The sequence below is a fragment of the Manis pentadactyla genome, chromosome 5, assembly GCF_030020395.1.
Source record: "Manis pentadactyla isolate mManPen7 chromosome 5, mManPen7.hap1, whole genome shotgun sequence".
Lineage (NCBI taxonomy): Eukaryota > Metazoa > Chordata > Mammalia > Pholidota > Manidae > Manis > Manis pentadactyla.
This window is the reverse complement of record NC_080023.1, coordinates 66,056,259-66,076,413: the sequence shown is the minus strand read 5'-3', so window position 1 is coordinate 66,076,413 and position 20,155 is coordinate 66,056,259. Positions and strand designations below refer to the sequence as shown.

General features: G+C 49.0%; 1 protein-coding gene across 4 annotated transcripts; it reads right to left on the bottom strand.

The window, feature by feature from the left end:
- Positions 1–347: 347 nt before the first annotated feature.
- On the bottom strand, positions 348–19,733 carry PRDM8 (PR/SET domain 8). Of its 4 annotated transcripts, XM_036906434.2 has the most exons (6): positions 19,521–19,733; positions 7,904–8,144; positions 6,733–6,868; positions 4,339–4,559; positions 3,119–3,350; positions 348–2,739 (listed from the first exon to the last, which is right to left on the bottom strand). In XM_036906434.2, exons 4-6 carry the CDS (start codon positions 4,555–4,557, stop codon positions 1,133–1,135), a joined length of 2,058 nt encoding a protein of 685 aa, XP_036762329.1. In that variant the 5' UTR covers positions 4,558–4,559; positions 6,733–6,868; positions 7,904–8,144; positions 19,521–19,733; the 3' UTR covers positions 348–1,132. The 4 variants fall into 4 exon arrangements, with proteins under 4 accessions (XP_036762329.1, XP_036762332.1, XP_036762330.1 ...); XM_036906437.2 differs by lacking the exon at positions 19,521–19,733 and having other exon boundaries at positions 348–2,736; positions 7,904–8,086; XM_036906435.2 differs by lacking the exons at positions 7,904–8,144; positions 19,521–19,733 and having other exon boundaries at positions 6,733–6,927.
- Positions 19,734–20,155: the final 422 nt, after the last annotated feature.

Here is a 20,155-nt window from a genome sequence, read left to right as displayed (position 1 = left end):
CCTGATCCAGGCTTGGAAGTTGTTTGTCTCTGGCCAGTTTAGCAGATGCTAATTACTGTGCTGCTAAAAAGAATGCTGACATTCCAGTGATAGGTTCACTTAATGGCAGACATCTTTGTCTAAATGATTTGTCTTTTGATCAGGAAGCACCACACTTTCCAGCTAAAGATTTTCCAAATAATAATCAAACCTTTACTTCTTAGTTCTAGATTCAAAATTGGCTTAGAGTAAATAAATGCAAATGGAGCAGGATTTATCATCCCTCTTTTCTGCAATCTCTTCTTTTCAGGGACTTAATGAAAATAGAATCTACTCAAAATGTAGCCCTTAGCTACAAAAAATTTTTAAAACACTTTCCAAATAATAGCTTCGAAGAAAATAGTCATTTATTGTCAAAGCATCCAACATACCTGGATAATCTATAAAGGTTAATAAATCTTTCCAGGGGTAAAAGAAACACATAACTATTCAGACTCCATTTCACTGGCACAAAATTACACTTTGTATTAAAAGGAAATACATATTTACATAATGATGACATTCTTCATTGAAGTCCATAATCATTTCATAATGCATGCACTTACCCCTGGAAACTTAAATTGGTGACCCCCTTTTTATTTGTTTTGTTCATTTTTGTAAGAACACAACCTGTCATCAAGAAATGCAGAAAGCATGGCAGCCTCCTCCTTTACTTTATATCTAAAATAAATTTTGCCCTTACATTATAATTATTACATCTAAACTGTAAGTGCTTAATAATTTAAGTAGAAACATATGACAAATGCATCAATATGTTGCAATATATGACATTTTTAAAAATGTACCTTTGTTTTGGGAAAGTGAAAATGCGTGCATTCAAAAGAAAACTCCTCAAACCCACCCAATCAAAAATCCACCACCCTGTCTCGTGTGTGTGTGTGTGTGTGTGTGTGTGTGTGTGAATAGGTCATGGGTAAACATTCGATGAAAAGGCTGGAGGCGGGGTGGAGGGGACTTGTGGTGTGTGTTTCTATCTGTATCTCTGGGGCAGTGTTTCGGGTCACGGGTAGGTGGTAGATGACCTCGCGGGTTTGTTCCTGCAAGTGGCTTGGCTGTGCATGTGCGCTCATGGAAAGTTGGAGTCCTTAACTTGTCAATTATGCGAGGTCATGTGCCTGGAAAGGTGGTGGCGCTCCCTGAAGGACTCGTTGCAAATGGGGCACTTGAGTTTCTCCTCCCGCCGCCTCTTCACGAGGGGCTCCATGGCGTACTCCTTTTTGTGATGCGACCTCATGTGGTACACCAGGTCGGAGGTCATGCGGAAGGAGGCATTGCACTTGGCGCACCAGTTCTGCGCGGGCAGACACAGCGAGGTGAAGGAGGGCGGCAGCAGCGTGAGCGCCGAGGGCAGTTGCAGCTGTAGGGGCCCCGCGGCCGCGGCCGCCGCGGCCGCCGCGGCTGCGGAGCTCTTGGGCCAGAAGGCCGTGGCGTAGAGGAAGGGGTTCTGTTTGGGCAGGCCGCCGCCGCCGCCGTTCGGCAGGGCCCCGCAACCTCCGTTCAGGTCCGCCGCCCCCTGCAGCTTCACGGCCAGAGGGTCGGCGGCGGCGGCGTAGAGTCTGGTGGGGCCCACTGCGTCGCCGGGATGGCACTGCTCGAGCGCGCTCAGCTTCTGGCCCAGCACCAGCGGGGACAGCTGCGAGAAGGAGCGCGCCGGCTGCGAGAAGGCGCTTTTGCGCTCGTCCGACGCGGCTCCCTGGCCGCCGGCCGCACCGCCAGCGACCCCGGCGCTTGCGCCGCCCCCCGCGCCGGTGCCCCCCGCGCCGCCCAGCTGCGGCACCGAGGTGAAGGCGCTGCCCCGCGCCGGGCTGCCGCTCTCCAGCCGGCTGGGCAGCGGACCCCCAGGCCGCGGGCCCAGCACCTTCTCCGAGCCTGCGGGCGACGCGGCCACAGGCGTGCAGGAGCCACCGCCGCCGCCGGAGTCCTGGTCCTCGGCAGCGACGCCCCCGCTGTCGGCGGCTGCCTCCTCCTGCAGCCCTGGCGCTCGGGCAGCTTTCTTCACCTCCACGAAGGCGCTGCGCTTCGCCTCGCCCGTCTCGGGGCTGGGCGGCGCGAAGAGGCGGCCGTTCTCCTCCAGGCTGAAATAGCTGCCCGAGGCGCGGTACTGCTGCGGCGTGCACACCAAGTCCTCCTTGGAGGCGGGCAGGGGCCGCTCGGCGAAGCGGCCCCGGCCCCCCACCAGCCCCGCGCCGCCGCCGCCCACCGCCGCCGCCTCCTCCGAGAATTTCCTCTTGGCTTTGCCGCAGCCGGTGGCGTTGCCGTCGGGACTCAGCTCCGCCTCCTGGTGGCCGCTGGCGCTGCTGCCGCTGCTGAGGCTCTGGACTGGGGAGCGGCTGCTGCCTCCCCCGGAGTTTTCCAGCTCGCGGGCCAGGTTATGAAAATCCGTGGAGGGCTTCGCGCTGCCGCCGCCGCCAGCCGCGGGTAAGTTAATGCCCTCGGGGGAGGGGGCCGGGTAGTGATGGAGAGGGCCAGCTTTGCAGAACTTGGGGCCGGGACCCAAGGGTGCCTCCTGTTGCTGCTGGTTCTTGCCACCGCCGCCTCCCCCGTGATCCTTGGTGCCCACGCCGCCGCCTTGCTCGTCTTGGGGGCTCATGTCGGCGCTGTGAAGTCTCTTGGGGCAGCGGAAGCGCAGATGCGCCACATAGGGAAACTCAAACTGGAAACGTTGGCTGCATTCCAGGCATGTGTAAGGGGACGACCCTGCTTAGTGAGAAAACACCACACCACACACGCACATACACACGCACACCATATGATTACTCAGCGTCGTCTCGGGGCCAGCTTGCCATCATCCCCTTTACAAATCCGCCTTCATCTCTCAGGAGCTGAATGCCTGAGAAAGAATATCCTGTCTGGCCTGACCTCACATTCCCTCCTGGTTTGGGGGGAGTGCAGTAATTGAGCCAAGGATTCCCCGATTTAGCCTCACCTATCTGTCCCACCTTCATTTCGGACAATCTCTTAGGAGTTTTCTATGAGAAGCCCAATGGGAGGAAAGGCGCGCCCACAATGAGTGCCCGAAGCTCCCTTCGTCTCTCCCTGGCTAACTAAGGGCCCACTCGCAGGTCCTGAGCCAACCTACCATTCATTTTGCTGTGGGATCTAGAGGGGCAGAGCAAGAGTAAGTCAGTCAGTTCTTTCCCGTACCAAACTAGTAACTCCTCGTCTTTGGCAATCCTGCGGAGAGAGCGGTAAAACAGCTGTCCGTTTTTTATATAGGCTTCAAGGTTCTGCTCTTCTTTATCTCTGGCTGATTGGACAAGACGCAGCCACATGAGACCTTCTGAGGAACCATTTGCCGCTGAGGTGTCTACCTACAGTTTAGAAAAAGAAAGAATTCAAGAAGATAGAAAGTGGAAGAGGGAAACTTGTGAGAGAATGAAACCAGAGGAACCAGGACCATTTCCTTGATGCTATTCTTTTCCAAAGAATTATCTGAAATCACACGTCCAAAACCTGATTCAAGTTAGCACGCATTCTGGTGTTTGTAACCAGCAGGCAAGATAACCATCCTTTGAAAGGTTGCATCAATCACATAGTTTAAGTAGTTGTTTTATATTTTGGTTGAATATGAGATTTCTTCTTACAATTCAAACTAGTATTAATCATTTGAAAATTTACTTCTGAATTATCCCACATTACAAAAGTGTGGGGACTTCTGTTTGTTTTCGAAGTAAAAAGAAAGCTTAGATCTAAGAAATTGTTCTATAGCATTGACTCATCTTCCTAATTTTGGCTTAAACAAATAATAGTTTTTCTTTGTAAAGAAAGACTAGGAAGCGAGGGAACTTTATCTTCCAACTCAAACATATGGAATAATGATGTTTTATTGTCAAACCATAAACATTTTTAAGTGTAAACTCTGGGCACTAGCTGGCATTATTGGAAAAAGTAACATTTAGGGCAAGAGGAGGCCTCCTAGGGTGGAAGGCAAATGCATCCAATACTTAAAATAAAAGTACTTACAGAAAGTACTTAGTATGCAGATAGTCTCATCCCTCTTGAAATCTCCCCAAGAATTAAGGAAGTTATGTTCAGCACCAGGAAAGCCCAGAACTGAGGCACTGATTTAGACAAATCTGGCATTCCAGATCAAATTTCATCTTCTTTTCCAGAAAATCAGTTGAGGATAATTTGAGTTTAATTTTCCTTTTCTAATTTTTGGTGGGTAAAATAGGATAGCTCATGTTATTGCATTTTCTACATTCAAAACTTGTCTCATCTTGTCATTAGAATGATTTTGTAGTCCATTTCCAACAGGACATTACCCTCATACCCCACAGAGCATCGGCAAGGACTTACCCGGAAGATATAAGGGACTGTTCTCTTGTCGGTGGACTTGAGAGCTATGAAAGCTATGCTGTCATACAGGGAAGTATGGCTCAGGATGCAGGGACCGAATATAGCATTCTCAGGGATGTCGCAGGTGGTGTAAACGCTGGTAAAAATATCTGTCAAACATTGTTGGACAGCCTTGGCATCTCCATCCCAGATGCCTCGCTGGATGCCCGAGTCCTCCATCACTGGAGACAGATACACAGGACAACGAAGCGAGTTACATTATTCCTTTTGCCTCTGTGAATCCAGGCAGAATATTTCAACTCTAGACAGAATTTTTGTGAATTTGCCTGACTTTCGCATAGCTCTTGAGAAATAAACCAGTAGCAGATTAAATCTGGTATATTTTGAAGATGCCAATGTAAGGAGTACTTTCCTTTTCTCTCTTTATTTTTTCTTTTTAATAATTGGAATAGTGGAAGCTCAGAGTGTACTCCCTGCTTGGGAGAAAGAAAACAAGGCAGATCGTTTTTGCATTACCTTGGGAGAGGATGGGAGAAGATTGGGGGGAATGTGGGGAGAACAATAGGATTTTTTACTAGACTATAGACTTCCCTGACTGAAAGAAACTTCTAACCCTTGGGAGAAAGCACCTAGCCTCTCCTCTCAAGTATTGAACTGGGTGCTTGGGAGCTGACTTTTTTTTTCTTTCAAAGAGGGGAGCAGCATTCGCAAGCAGGCAGAGACAGCCAAGCATGGCGAATGGATTTCAAGTAGAGTGTCAGGGCCACTGATACCCTGTCAGCTAACCTTTCTCTGCAGCCTACAAGAGGGGACGTATGTCTGCTCATTACCATAATCCAACACTGTCCCTCTGAGGCTTTAATTAAAAGCAGCAAACAGAGGTAATTATTTTTTTTTGACATGCTTATTTATGGATGAGGGTGAATCCCAGTTACCTTGTTATACAAGGGGTGAATTGAGCCACACGTGCCTCATGAAGTGAGTAGGTACAGGGCAGGCCTGAATTGTTCCCATCTGAAATACCACGTGTGTAATGACTGGCGAATTCTCGCTCCCCCAGATACGACCCTGTCTGGGCTACAGGGGGCAGTCCACTTGAGTAGACCTGGGTGGGTTCTCCAGCTGTTTAATCCCCAGCAATTTAGAAAGTAATACCCCAATAGAGGTTCCTCTGTTAGGCTGTCAGAAAGAGACATTTTCCTTCTTTTGCCACTGGACACCCCCTAGAAGACTTACCATTAAAAAAAAACACCAGATATTTAAATTTAAACTGGCTTTGAGCTAAATGCATTGTTCACTCTGATTAAAAGATACCCCCAAGTTGGTTTTTCCCTAATAACTTCACCAGATGCAGTGATGTATGTTTGTTTTGTATAATTTAAGTAGCAGGAAAGAGTAGATGGAATTCTTTTCCTGAGAATATTACGGAATATTAATAATGTCCATTTTTATTACTATTAACCAACAAGGTACTGCTTTTTTTCTTTCCAGCTAACAGAGGATGAAACTTTGGTTTTTCCATTCACTCTGCTACATCCTCCGAATGTCAAGTATTGGGCTGTATCTGCCAGACAGAAATAAGAGAAAATATCCATAAAGTGGAAACTTACTTTATTATGCCACAGCATCTATCCCTGGTCATTTTTACCCCTCACATGGTAGCTTTTCTGATGTCCGATTGCAAAGTTAAATACATTTTTTAAAACCCTCAGAACCTTTCATCTTTTTTTCCAACGGAATTCTCTTCTCCCCTTTTCAATTTCCTCAATTCAGCGATTTATGCCCCAATTTCTCTTTTCCTTTTAAGTCTTTCACACAAGCGTTTCATTGTGCCGGGAGGTCGCCCCGTCACTTCGGGCAACAGCAGGGACACAATCATTAAAATGCGGTTCTACCTAACAATACGGCGAAAAGCCCCTCGCTCCGCCGCGTTAATGGGGGTCCGCGTCGCGGCTGCGGTGGCCGCCACGAGCCTGGAGCTGGCACGGTAACCTCTGGGCGAGAGCCTGGGCTCGCTGTCCGCGCACGGTCGCCTTTGCTTCCAACCTTCCACAGCTCTGCATCCTCCTCTAGGCCCCGGGTTCTCCTCCGTCGCAGGACTCCTCCCCAGAGCTAGCAGGGCTCGCCGAAAGCCCGTGGCGCCGCCGGCCGCTCGCCCTCCGGTAGGCAGGCATTGTCTGGCGGCCGCGCGCTCCCCACTCCTTGCTTCTCCAGCAAAGTGCTCCCCACCCGCTCCTCCCTTTGTATAATGTTACTGGCAGTAGAGATCCCCTCAACAATTACCCTCCTCTCCCCCTTCTGGATATTGAGGGGACGGAGGACTAAATTTTCCACTTTCCCTACCAAACCTGCCTCCTTCCCATCCCCCTCCAACCTCAATGCAAATAGACTTACCAGGAATAAGGTCAGGACCGAATCGCCCAAATAAGGCCACCTGGAACTAGGAGATATGATGGAGTGTTCTTTTGCTTATTGTATCAGTGCATTTCCATGTCAAGAGGTGTTTGTATTTCTGTCTTGTAGATTCTGCCTAAAGAGAGGAGAGAGAGATATGAAGAGATGGGGAGAATAAGAGAGAGAGAGAGAGAGAGAGAGAGAGAGGGGAGAGAGAGCGAGCGAGCAGAGTTGTACAGATGGACCCGATGCAGTGACTGACTGGCACGCAGACACACACTTTTTGTTTGCTGCACATAATCTGCCCAATGACGCGTGACAGCCCACGTCCCCTCCCCTTAACTCTTTGCTGGGCTGGGCGCTCCCTCCGGCGCCGCCTGCCTCACAGCGGTCTCTCCGGCCTGCCCGCGCCCTGCAGGTCCTGAGCGCCTTCCCCAAGTGGCAACGCCTGTCTGAGTGCGCCCTGGCCGCCTCTTCCTAAAGCTTCGGGCCTCTGGGACTGTCAGGAGGGGAGAAATCAGTTTCGGGGGCGGAAGGGGGAGTACCAACAGACTAGAGAGAGCCTTTTCCCATTTCTCTGGGCACCGGGAGGACCTCTGGCTGAGACCTGGCCACCCAGCGCGCGCACGGACCCCGCGCGCAGTCCCCGAGACCGAGTTCTGTGAACCCGAGGAGGGTTGCGAATTAGCCCCGAGGGATTCTCTGGCCGCGCAGCTAGCTGCCGCTGATTTGCACCGCTCGTTGCCTGGCGGGGGGTCCGGGGTGTGGGAGGATAAACCAACACCATCTCTCTCCTGGAGTGCTCTCACTACCAAGCCCTTCCGACTAAGATTCAGAAAGGATGAGCTTTGGTGAGAACTTGGCGCCGTCTTCCCCTGAACGCTGACATGGGGTAAGGAGGATGGAGTTGGGGACGCCGCCAGACCTCGCACGGGGATGTACAGGATCTCCCAGTCCCAGGACACAAGTACCTGAGCGGAGGAATGGGTTAGGGGGAGATGGATGGGGGGAGCCCAGGTTACTGGATTCGAGCTGCTACTGCTCTTCTGCCCTCTACCTCTGCCCGGAGCGTTCTGCTAAGTCCCCGAGGGGATTCCATGTTGAGGGCGGCCTGTATTCTAGGACCTCGGGGTGGAGTTGGGGGTGGGTGAGTCAAAGTGAAAATTATTACCGAGATGGGCTCCATGAGGGCTTTTCACGTCCAGCGGAAGAGTGGAAGCAGTTGCCGCCGTCGTCTCGGGAGCCTCGTTTGTGCGCTAAGCCACTTAGAGGCGCTGGCCTGCTCCTTTAGTGCAGCAGCTGATGCTAATGGCTTGAGGACTTTTAACAGGCTGAAAGTTGTCTCGTTTAACAGGGGCCGGAACACATTTTAGCTGGGAGACTTCGGGGTTCTTTTTCACCTTTCAACTCTCCTAAGGGAAGAAAGACCTTTGAGTGGTGTAGAAGGTTCTGCTCCCTCAGCCCCACCCACACCACCAATACATTGAAGAGAGCAATCTGTTAGCTTTAGGATAAATCGGACAGTGTAGCCAGCTCAGGTGGATGAAGCAGAAACACGACTTAATGAGGAGTCAGCCTCGTTTTTATCCAGTGTTGAAATGAGGTAAGTGGATTGGGGGACAGCAAACAGCAATTTAAAAGGAAAAGGTGTGGATAATGTCCGTTCGATCCTCTCACAGCTCTGAGACATCCCTCCAAACCCAGTAGGGCAGCGAGTCACTGAGTATCTTTCCTTCTGGTGCCTGGGATCGGTGCCTGGGATCCAAGGAGGGAGGGAAGATTTTGCTGAGGAGAAACTTAAAATGTGCGAAGAATTTCCCACTAAGTGAGTTCTTTTCTCTTTGGTTCTCTCTCTCTCTCTCTCTCTCTCTCTCTCTCTCTCTCTCTCTCTCTCTCTCTCTCACACACACACACACACACACAAGGGCTTATTTAAAGGAAGGGTAAGAAAATTAGAAATACCAAAAGAATTGCCTCAAACAGCTGTAAAATAATCCACAAGGTGGAAGACAATGTAGTGGCCAGACACTTAAGTAGATTCAGACAAGAAAAGGAAAAAGGGCTGGAGAGGCACAAGGCTAAACAACAGCAAGTTAAGATAAAGAAGTAGCCATAAGAGAGCAGTCCCTGAGAAACTACAGCATGACAAAATGAAGGTGTGTGTTTAGGTCTGTGAACCTAATACCACTAAACCATTGAACAGAATACTGTTTAGAGCCTTATTTTCCTGTTGCTTAGTTTACATTTCCCAGGAAAAGTCACCTTTCCATGCAAGCCACTTAAAGAACTCCTCTTACACATTATAAAAAGAAAAGCATCCACTTCAGAATGTGGGCATTTAGAAAACCTTAAACTCTAAATGGAACGCACTTATATTCTGTGGCCTTTCCTTTCTTAAATAGAGAGGGCGCTTAGACTATGGTCTCCTTGCAGTACTGAAACGTAGACTTCGGTTTGTATAATAAGGAATGTTTGTGGTTCTTAAATTGGGAGTAGGAAAGCTTGACCTTCCAAATTTAGAGCTAGAAAATAGCTAAGATTGTATATATCAAGGAGGGAAGAGGTTTATTGAGAATCTGGCCATCAAATATTTCCTCTCACTCATACTTTTCTGTCCTCTAATTAGATTTACCTACCCATTTTACATAAAATTCCCAACATTTCAAACATTTTATGAATCCAAACACCTCTTTGTCATATGAATGAAATGACTGACAAAACAATAAGGGTAAAATTAAGTTTGAAATTCCTATTTTGAGGGCGTTCCAGTATTTTAAGTGGCAACACTTTTGCTTGGTAACATGAATGGTCTTAATGACAATCATTAATAGAAGGTAAATAAAATTTAAAAATTGCTTTTATTTCCCTAGAAATTTATGGGCTAAAATGATGTATAAACTACTTCGAAATCACTATGTATTATTACTGGAATTCACTGATACTAAGTGAAGGGTTAAGACATTCATTCAGCTTCAAACAGTACTATAATAATGTATTTCAGTTAATAGTTTTTATCTAATACACGTTAAACAATGGGTTTATGCATGTATTTTAAGCTCTTTTCCCTGGGATTTTATTTCAATTAGATGGTTAGAGGGATGACATTGAAGAGTGAGGGTTTGCTTGCCTTGCTCCTCTTCAGCAAGGCTTCTTGCAGTTTTGGTAAAAATACATGTATAGATAACTACAGCATTGTTTTGGCAGAGAAGGCTGGAGAGAGGCTGATGAATGATTTCTGAAGTGATGCTGATGCCCTTTATGACCTAAGTGACAGGGTGAAGACAAGGTAAGAAAGGACACTTGATTCTTAGAGAGTATTGGAATGGAAATGCTGTTTCTCCTCCCAGGGTAGAGAAATGGGGCCCCAAATAGCTCAACTTCTGTGAGAGGAGGCAGGTGAAGTCCCTAAGAATAACTCACTTAGAAGGATTATTATCCTGTAAGAATAAAAACACACTTTTTCTTTCTCTCCCTTTCTAGGTCCTGGTTCATTCTCCTCTAATCGTATTTCCAAAGCACTAGACCAATAAAGGCTTAGTTGTGAAAATATACACACATACACACATACATACCTATATGGCATTCATGGGGAAAGGAAAACACCTGGAAGAGAAGAGGATGCCACCAAAGCAGATGGTGGAGACTTTTCCTAAGCTTATTAATCTCCCTCAGGGAGGTCTCTTGAAGGGGCTGTGAGGGTTGGGAAAAGCAGAGAATGGAACTCCATGGAGGCATTTCCTAGCCTCCCCGTGGGGAGTAAGGAACTTTCCAAGGGAAAACTGAGAGGCAAGAAGAAGACTTGCTGAGCTGGGTAAGGATTTACAGGGATTGGAGGGGCACTTTGTATTGTATAAGTACACATGGCAAACTCAGTTTGGTTCTTTGCTCACCTAGGTATTACAGTGGTTCATTAGGTGATTATGAGTGTTTCCCAGGCTGGTCCTAAGATAGCCAGAGACTCGACGAATGGATAATGTGCAGTCTGTGAGAAGGGACTCCAGGCTCCCAAGTGCAGAGGTCATTACTCCGGACACACTTTTTTCTCTCCTTGGCTTTTCCTCTTTCTTAATAAATAGTAGCTGTTTTAATGCCACTGCTGCTACTATGGCTATTGTCATTATGATTATAACCTACTTCTCTCAACCTTAAAACCTTCTCTCTGAGGGATCTCAAGTTCCACTGCCCTTCTGTTAGAGTCAACTGTGAGCTGGATCATCTTTGAGAACTTTGTGTAATTCATTTACTCTCCTGGATCTGAGTTGTAGTCCACTGGTGTAAGGGCTTCTAAGTATGACTTCTAATAGGACTAGCAAACTGAGGTGATACTGAAGACAACTACCACAGATCTGAAATCAGTGACTCATGCTTGACTATATATCAGTGTGACCTGTGAACCAGATCCAATACTCAGCATTCTGACCCCCTGGATTCTCCCAGCTTTCATACTCTTCCCCAAATGAGTATCTAGAGAGCTGCAAGGAATATCCCAGCTTCCTGTCAAATCCACAGGTTTTAAAGTCCTTCCCAGACACCACAGCCACTGAACAGATCTCAGTAGGACAAATAGGATGTGAGGAAGGAAATGTGGGCAGGGCCCTAGTCAGCCACCCTGAATCTCCTCACCACTCCAGCCAGGCTCTCCAGAGAGACTAGGGACCAAGGGGTTTTCAGCAGTCTCAAAAGGGAGGGAACATCAGATTTGAGAAGACTAACTTTAGACCTTAGGAATGTCACTGACTTGAGAGGCTCTGCATCAAATTCCTTTACACAGCCAGAAGGGACATTATCCCAACTCTCGGTACCGGAGTTCCACCTCTTTTCCTCTATTTTAGGCTGTGTATAATTCCTTAAAAAGAGAGGCACTGAGTGGAACACAGTGGTTTCATGGTGGGTAGATTGGATTTCCTTGTATCTGATTCCATCTAGTCCTCTGATGTATAGACTTAGATTCTAAATTGGGCTGCTGGGGAATGAGCAGCATAAAGCATCCCTCTCCTGGGAGAGGGTCTAGGCAGAATGCACACATGCCCAGGACATTCTAGCTTGGAATTTGTCCATGGGATACTTTCCTAAGCCTAAGAAGAGAGACAGACATCTGATTTTCTCTAAGAAAAAGAGAGGGGAAAAAAGAAAAGAAATGAAAAGGATTTGGGGAGCAGATTTCAATTTAGTAATCACAATAGTGATGATTCACATTGCTTTATTAGAGCCTTAAAAATATAATTTCTTCCCAAACTATGGTGACTTATCCAAACTGCTCCCCTAGATATGCTGTAAATCAGACTATTTGAGTGAAAACCATCCTTCATGATTTAAATTCAAATAAACTGGTCAGATTTAACCCAGGGGTATTAATCTAGTGTCAAAGAGGGAATGTCTCCTCAAGCGTATGGGAAGCTTATAGCTTTTAAGAGATTTTCATGACCACCTAAAGACTACTAATGTTAAGTCTTCAATTCTAATACTTGGAAAAATGGTCTCCCAGATAATTTAAAGGTCACTTGTTACAAACAATAGTAATAGCATGACCACTAAAAACGATACTGTATTTACATTACAAAGTGGCAAAAATAATAGGCAGGGGGGTTGAAATTTATATTTGTTCTCCTAAATTTGCTTACTGAAAAGCCAATTCCCAAACTGATTTAATAGTCTTCTAGTAATCTAAAAGTAACCAAGGTATAATTTATAATCTCTAAGGCTTAAGGAAAGCCCATATTTAAAAATAATTAATATCCAGATTTCCCAAATGATTCACAAATTCCTAAGAATAAACACATGAATATAAAGACCTGGATGTTGTGGTTTCCTGAAGGCCCAGAATTCAGTGTAGGTCTGAACAACTTATACCTAATCAGACATGGTTCTCTGTGTGTGTGTGTGTGTCTTTAAACAGGTGAGGGGTGAGTGTATTTGAAGGTAGCAATTAAAAAAAAACACCTCTCAAGACTGTCACTTTTCTTGACTGCATGTCCTTAAAGTAGCCAGTTCTCCTTGTTGCATGTTTTCATGTAAGGGTGTTCTGAGAAAATAGTTTGTGTGAAGTCATATAGGAGAGCAGTTGAGCCTGGAGAAGAAAAACTGAAGAGAGTTCTAAAGAACAGATTTTTCTACATATGATTAGTATCTAGTACCTTGTCTATGTGATCAGATACACTATCTCATGATATTATCCACATTCTAGAATCAGTTTACATGAGACTAGGAAGTTAATGGTTCCAGACAAATGGGGATGCTCTGAACTAGTGAAAATATCCTGGGGAAAACTGATGTGCTGAGAATGCAGCAGGTTCCATTTCTTATCTATGGGACTAAATTGACTGCTTTTTCTGCAAAGTCACTCACAGTTGAGTTTGGGCCCAATGTTTGGGCAGCAAAGCATGGCACAGAAGTGCCTGCTAGATGCAGACAATTCCTGATGTACGGATTCTCATGTAAATGTCTCAGTGCAGAGAAGGCCAAATGACAGAGCTGGAGCTTCAGTGTAAGTTAATGAACTCTTTGGGAAAAAGCCAGGGAGGTCTCTACCCCAAGAGTATTATGAAGGGCTGACACTGCTCCCACTACTTTTGGGATGTCACCACAGAGCATTGATCCCTGACACTGAACAGGTTTGGGAAGAAGTCAAGCCACCTTCAGCAAGGGGTCAGTGTTTTAGAAGCAATGTGTGCAAACTATGAATGTAGGGCAAGAAGAGGCCGCATGGCATGCTTGGTGATCCCCCTGACAGCACTGGACTAAGCAGGGAGAAAGCACACAGTTAAGGGCTCACCACTTTTTCCATGTTCTTCAGCCTCCTGTTGCTCCCTGAAATTAATGCCAACTCTTGCCTCCTGCTAGACGATCACTTTCTGTGCTCAGAAAGGCATTCTGAGCGCTGGGCTTGCAGGAATAGCAACGCTCCTTTTACCACCACTACCTCACCCCACCCCACCCCACCCCCGCACCCTGTGCACCCCAGCCCAGAGGTCTCCTGACACTTTCCCAGGGAATGGGCCTGTGCTTCCACCTCTTACTAGCTGGGCTGCCAGTGACCTCTTGCGCCTTGGTTTTCCTCTTCAGGTAAACTAAAGCTGCCCAGGGCTGCTTCCTGGGTCGCGGTGAGGACTTAAGAAACAAGGCTGAGCAAGTTTGGAAAGCCAGTTGCTAAGCAGATGGTAAGGGATTACTTCCAAGAGGTGGGGTTAGTTTCATTTCAGCTCGGGACTGCTGAGAGGTCTCAATGCATTCATTAAGGAACATTCTTTTCAGAAGTCTGGAGAACTAACCTAAGAAGGACCAACTCAGGTCACCCACAACTCCATTAGGGGAACCAGACTGCTGGATTCTGAACAGCAGCCCCTGACACTGGGCAGCTAATTTAACCAGCCTGTGCTTCAGGCCTTCATCTGTGAATCGAGGGTAAGGAGAGGAAACTCTCTTCATAAAGTTATTGTGAGGGCTGAGTTGTTTAGTAAGCGAAGGGGACAATGTCGAGCACGTAGTAAATACCTATTTCAGCACTATCGTTACTATCAGTAACATGACTTCGCTTCCTTTGAAGAAAACTTGGTAATTTGTATTGTGCTCCCTTTTTCAAAGCCACTCCATAAAGCCAAGGATTTCTCAATGTTTCTATGAGGCTGGAAGGACGTACTGGAGGATTAAAGTAGGCAGGAGTCTGTTCAGGTATTTAGGGAATCCCTCTACCACCGAAGGAAGGGCCCAAATGTTGCAAACAGAGGCTGTAATTCCTCCCTTCTTCATGGCAGAGCGAGCAGTGTTCTGCCGGGAGGCTGGGAGATCCGATTTCTATTCCTCATCCTCATGTGAGCGTCCTTTCCTTAGAGCTGCTAGCGGAGCCACATAAGGAACTCGCGGCAGTTAGCGAGGCGAGGGCTGAGGCAGGGCGACACCGTTGGACGAAGCCTATGACCGCGCTGCTGGTTAACTGCGGCGGCTAGAATGCCGAGGCCTGGGTGGCCAGAGAAACTTTGGGGACCCGACGGTCAGCCTTGAGCTGGGCTGAGGGCCTCCCACGGCGAGCAGCGCAGCGGCTCTGCAGAAGGGCTCAGAAGCCGGCGGGCCTGCGGTGAGATGGGCAGTGCCGGCCCTTCCCCACACACCCAAGTCGGGAGCGTGGCGGGACCAGGACCTACCGGCCCGGGCCTCGCCTGGCCTTCCACACGCGGGCCTCGAACGGGACGCGTTCCCTCCCGCTGCCGCCTTCAGTCCCCGCCCCCGACGCCCGCGCGCGTGGTGCGCGCGGAGCATTGTGGGCAGCACGGCCGACGGAGCCCCCGGGTACCAGCCCGGGCTGCGAGGCAGAGCTTCCTCTCTCTGGCCGACGCCGCCTGCGCGCAGCCGCAGCCGCAGCTCCGCGTTACATTGGCCCCACGCCTAGTCTCCAGCTCTTCGAAACCTCCCGCGCGGACAGGGGACTCGTAATAGAGGTCAGCTGTGGGTTTCTTCTTGCTCTTCTAAGATACGAGAGGCGGTGGTTAACGGCGAAATTTGGAATCCTAAACACATGTTTGAGTACAGGTCTGCAGTCTGTGTGTCTTTGAGCAATCGCTCAATCTCTCTGAACTTTAGTTTCCTCATTTGGAAAATAAAAAAAACATTTGTATCATGGGGTGGCTATGAATATTGCAGGGGCAAGCGTGGGTTTAGCTCCCAGCTGGACCACTTGCTTGGTTTAGTCAGCTCCTCTATGTTTCTGTTTGCTGTGAAGGATATGGAATCTGTGATCTAGGGATAATAATACTTTACTCAAAGGGTCATAATAATTAAATGTGATAAGCCTGGCAGTGCATTCAGGTGGCATATAGTAAGAGCCCAGTTAATTATTTAAAGCATCTCAACGCTTGCCACTTTGAAATGCTTGGTAAAAATCATTTTAAATCTTAGCTCTCCTGCTTCACTTTTTCTCCTCTTCAGAGAGAAACAAAGTGCAAAGGTGCATGTCCGTATGTAGGGTGGTAGTGCATGCAGAACTGGGAAGAATTAGCTTGTAGCAGAACGTTACAGTTCTGGAAGCTGCATGCCTTTCCTCTTCAGTTTCTAGGGATAAGGTAAAAGAATAGGAAAGGCAAAGAAAAGGAGCTTAGAACATGGAAGGTGCTCAATAAATGTTTCTTGAGTTGAAAACGCCCTTTCGAATGTTAGGGAGACAAGGAGTCTGATTGAAGTGGGATGGGAGACCCAGGCTTGGGATTGGTGTCCATCTGTCCGTGCCTGGCTGCCAGTAGGAGTGGTGGGTGCACTTCTGTGTGACTTTATATCCAGGATCCCAGGAGGGAAAAATCTCAGAGGCAGGGCTAGAAGATAAGGTAGTGTTGCTCTAGGGTAACAGGTTTTGGAGACAGGAGGAGCAAGGGGCTGCACCTACTTGCATACGGAGAAGGGATAAATCCCTGCAACAGACACAGAACATACCTGACTCAAGGGAAGTAAAACTCAGTTGAAGGGAAGAAAAGAAAAAAGATATTGGGGTGAATTATTTTGGAACAAATTAGGCCTCTAGTGGAGGGTTAATCTGTATATTTTGCAAAGTTTTGCAAATTCAGTTTAGAGTTCAAAAACTTACATTCACAGACTCCCCCATAATCATCCTTACAGAGCATACCCTGTCAGAGTAGGGGAGGCTACCTACACCGCCATATGCCTCATCACTGACCCACTCCTTCAGTACCAGGGTCCACCTCTGATTTTTCAGATGGGAGCACTTACATCCTTTTTTGTTCTCTATAGATAATAGGATAATGGAGGATGATGTTTTACCGGAAAAACACAGCCCCAAACAGCGTTCAAGAGCATAACCTTATGCTTTTTTCCTGAGGGCGTAGAATTCTGATGCAGCCACAACCTCAGTTGTTTCATAAACTCATGGCTCTCAATGCACTCTTCTCTCAGACCCTGACTAAAAAAGTGCTGTTAGCAGAAAGGAGAATAAAATAAAATAAAACCATTTCCTCAGAGTTTTGACCCTGAGGGCAAAGGAGACAACTGGTGAGAAGGAGCTGCAACTTGGAAAAGATTTATTTTTCCTGGCCATAAATCTCATCCCCTTGTTCCTCTGCCCAACGAAGCATGATAAAGTCCTTTTCCATAAAGTATTCAGTATTAGAGCCACAAAGCTCCCCCAATCAGTAGCCATCTGCTTCTACCATAACTGCTGCTCCCGAAGCAGGGAAAGCAGCAGCAGAGAAAGGGCAGCACTGTTAGGCTGCTGGACAAATGAGGAGACTGAATAGCTTTGGTTTTCCTTGTGTATCTGTATCTATAGAGACAGGAGAAGAAAGGCCGCATTATATTGATACAACAATTGTAAAACAAAACACGGAAGAGGCATCTAAAGGGCAATATCGCATGCATCAGGGGTCCCCAGATAAAAGAGGAGCTAACAGATTTATAGAAACCTTTAATTGGTTTTCAATTGAAAGCTAAAGAGGCTGGGGAGAAGCTGTGAAGAGTGGCAAAGTGCACTCCTTCAGCCGTCTGGAAAGCGTGATCGATTTCATAGACGGGGAAAAGAATACACAACCCGCCGGCGACTCAGCAAGGGCACCGAGCGACTCTGACTCCGTGTTACTAGCCTTACTTTTCGGCCAGGGAGTTACGGATACCATAAGAGAATCTCACAAGCTCGCTCTCTCACTCTCCCTCCCCGCCTCCCTTCCTTTTTCCCTTCCTCCTATCGTCCTCCAGAGTAGTTAGTGGGCAGATGGAGAGGCAAGGAAAGGATGCAAAAATGAATCTAGCTTACTCTCCGCGGAAGAAATAGACCCCAGCCTAAAAACATCGAGCTTTGAACCTGTTTATCCGCTGGTAGGGAGGCCTCTTTGAAAGAAATAGAGGAGTCCCGCCCTTACCCTTCTCCTATCCTCTCCCTCCTCCTTTTCTAAAATCACAGACGACTGTCCACTAAGTACAGTGAGAAGTCTTTGTGCCCGCCACTGGGTTCATTTCGGAGCAGGTCTCTCCAGTCCGCACGCACCGCGTGCCTTCTCTTAACCCTTTGCTGCGCGGCCAGCGCAGCCCACCAGCCCTGGTTGGCAGTGCCCACCCACAAAGCAGCCCGGTACGTCTGTCCCTTCCTGAGGCTAATTTATTGGCCCGACCCTCCATTATCTTTTTTTGATGTTCTAATTAATCAAAGATAAAAGGCAATGGGGCAAATTACGATTATGGGGGAACTGAAAGACGGTTTTGAATAAAATGGGAGAAAGGAAATGTAATTAATTGAACAGGAGAGTGAAATCTCAAGTGAGAGGAACAGGCCTCGGGGGGTCAAACGCTGACCCTCCGTGTTGCTGGTGGGCCTAGAGCCATCGTAAAGGGACAATTCCCCGAATTAGGTCACTGGGTCCTTAGGTTTAGGAGAAGAGAGAACTGGTTTCCTCTCCGGCTCCCAACTTTACTAGGCACCTGCAGCCCAGCTTCCTCTCCTCCCCCACCTCTGCCTAGCAACGCACACTCTGCCGCAGTCCCTCAGGAGTTTCGGGACTCCTGGCCAGGGATCCCACTCCACATCAGGACGGCTTTTTGATTGAAGTGCACCCGCATTAGTGCGCTGAGGAGCCGCAAGTCTCTTAAAGTTTTCCTGTCTTTGACCGTTCTTCTAGGGAGGCTAACTTGTGAAACTGCAGGAAAATAAGTCTTGTAGGTCAAAGATTGCATTAGTTCGTGTACGGGATTAAGAGAGCTCCTGTCTGATGCTGCTTTCCAGAATTACATTTGGGATTAAAAGGCAGGCACAGCACGGGCACACATTTTCTATTCACTGGTGGTTGTGATTAATGTTTCCGAGGGGATTTGTGCTGGGAGCTTACGGAACGTGCTCTCGAGGGACGGATGCCCGACGGTCACGGCGCAGGAACGAGCAGAGGCTCTGTGGGCACGCGCCAGAGCCCTGGGGATTAGAGCGGACGCCAGACGCGCGCGGGACGCCAGGCGCCTGGTCTCTTTAGCGCCTCTCCGCCACCCTTGGCCCAACACAGCTGCTGCGGAGGAAAGCAGTGACGATCGTCCGGGGAGGCGGACTTCAGGATTTTTGGGATCTGTGTACGAGGAAGATGCCCTCGAGCGTCTTGACTTTTGGGTGGGAGAAGGGTCTCAGTAGCTCACTGAACGTCAGACCCCCGTCCAGTAAGGGCGAGCTCGGCGTTCAGGGGAGGCGCTCCCAAACGCATCGCTCATTCCCAAACCAAAGAGTCGCACGGCCTCTGCCTTGATGAGAATAACCTCAATATCCGCGAGCAGCCATTCTTAGGGCTGCTTTCGCAGGCACCCGGGGAGGCGCCTATGGAGAGGAGCCAGAGCCTAGGCACAAAATACATCCTCCCTCCCACAGCTACACAGTGGGCAAACCCTTCCCGAGCGGGGTGAAGGGGCGAGGGGAGAAGAGGAAAGTTCAAGGATGCAAGGGGGGTGGAGGAGGGAAGTAAATAGGAAGCAAGAGAGAAGATGGTAGGGAGAAAAGAAAATGGGGAAGCGGGAGCTCGCAGTTGATAGGCATTACAGCTCTCCAGCAGAAGGGGGCACCTTTCAGGCATATATACCGCCTTCCACCGGGCTGGGGCGGGACGCCCAGGCAAAGCCCGCCCCCATAGCAGGTCTGCGGGGCGCTGGGCGCCCCCTCCTGGTGGCTGCTCGGCCGCGCCCCGCTGTCCTGCGGGGGCTCAGGCCCAGCGACGGCTCCACCCGCGGCGCTGACGCGGGGAGAAAAGTTAGGGGATGGAGCGCGGGTGTGAGGGTGGTGCGGGAGCGGTCAGGAGCCCCCCTGCCCTCCCTGGAGGCTTCCTTACCTGCGGCCTGCAGGACCCTTTCGCCGAGGCCTCAGCTCCCGTGTGTCCATCGGCGGCTGGACTCCCGTCCCAATTGCAGACTGCGGAGGAGCCCGCCCTCCTCGGAAAGCGGTCGGGATCTCTGCCACGGCAGCTGGGAGGGAGGGAGCAACTGCCCGCTACCGCCTGGCCGCGTCTGGGGTCCGCGAACTGGGCGCGAGGAGCCGCCATCTGGAGTTTCGGCAGCGGGCGGGGTGCTGATGCAAGGGAAGGGCCGTGGCAGCTCAGGACAAGGCGGGGGAAGGGCAGAGGTCTGCGCGTGGGAGCGGCTTGGAGGGTGTGTGGTGGAAGTGTGTGCGCGGCTGGTATGGCCTCTGGGGAGGAGGAGCAGAGGCCTGCCCCTCTCAAGTCCCCTGAATGCCGGGGCAGTGAGAGCAGGACACCAGCTAGGGAGTCTCTCCTGCTCCCCGCCAGCCACTACCTGGAGAAGGGGGGCCGAGAGCCGGGTGGGGGGAACCAAAACACTCCTGCACGCGCGCACACCGGCTGTCCATCGGAAGTGGTTTTCTGGTTTCCCTTTCCTCCCACCTCGTCCATCCCACTCCAGGAAACATTCCTTTCCAAACAGCATGGATGTTTTGATACCTCCACACTAA

Excerpts from the sequence above, each read along its gene's own strand:
- PRDM8 (XM_036906434.2), bottom strand. The coding sequence starts at position 4,557 with ATGGAGGACTCGGGCATCCAGCGAGGCATCTGGGATGGAGATGCCAAG. Across the intron at positions 3,351-4,338 it reads CAGTCCCTTATATCTTCCGG|GTAGACACCTCAGCGGCAAA; the intron begins GTAAGTCCTTGC and ends TCTAAACTGTAG. Across the intron at positions 2,740-3,118 it reads ATCCCACAGCAAAATGAATG|CAGGGTCGTCCCCTTACACA; the intron begins GTAGGTTGGCTC and ends TTTCTCACTAAG.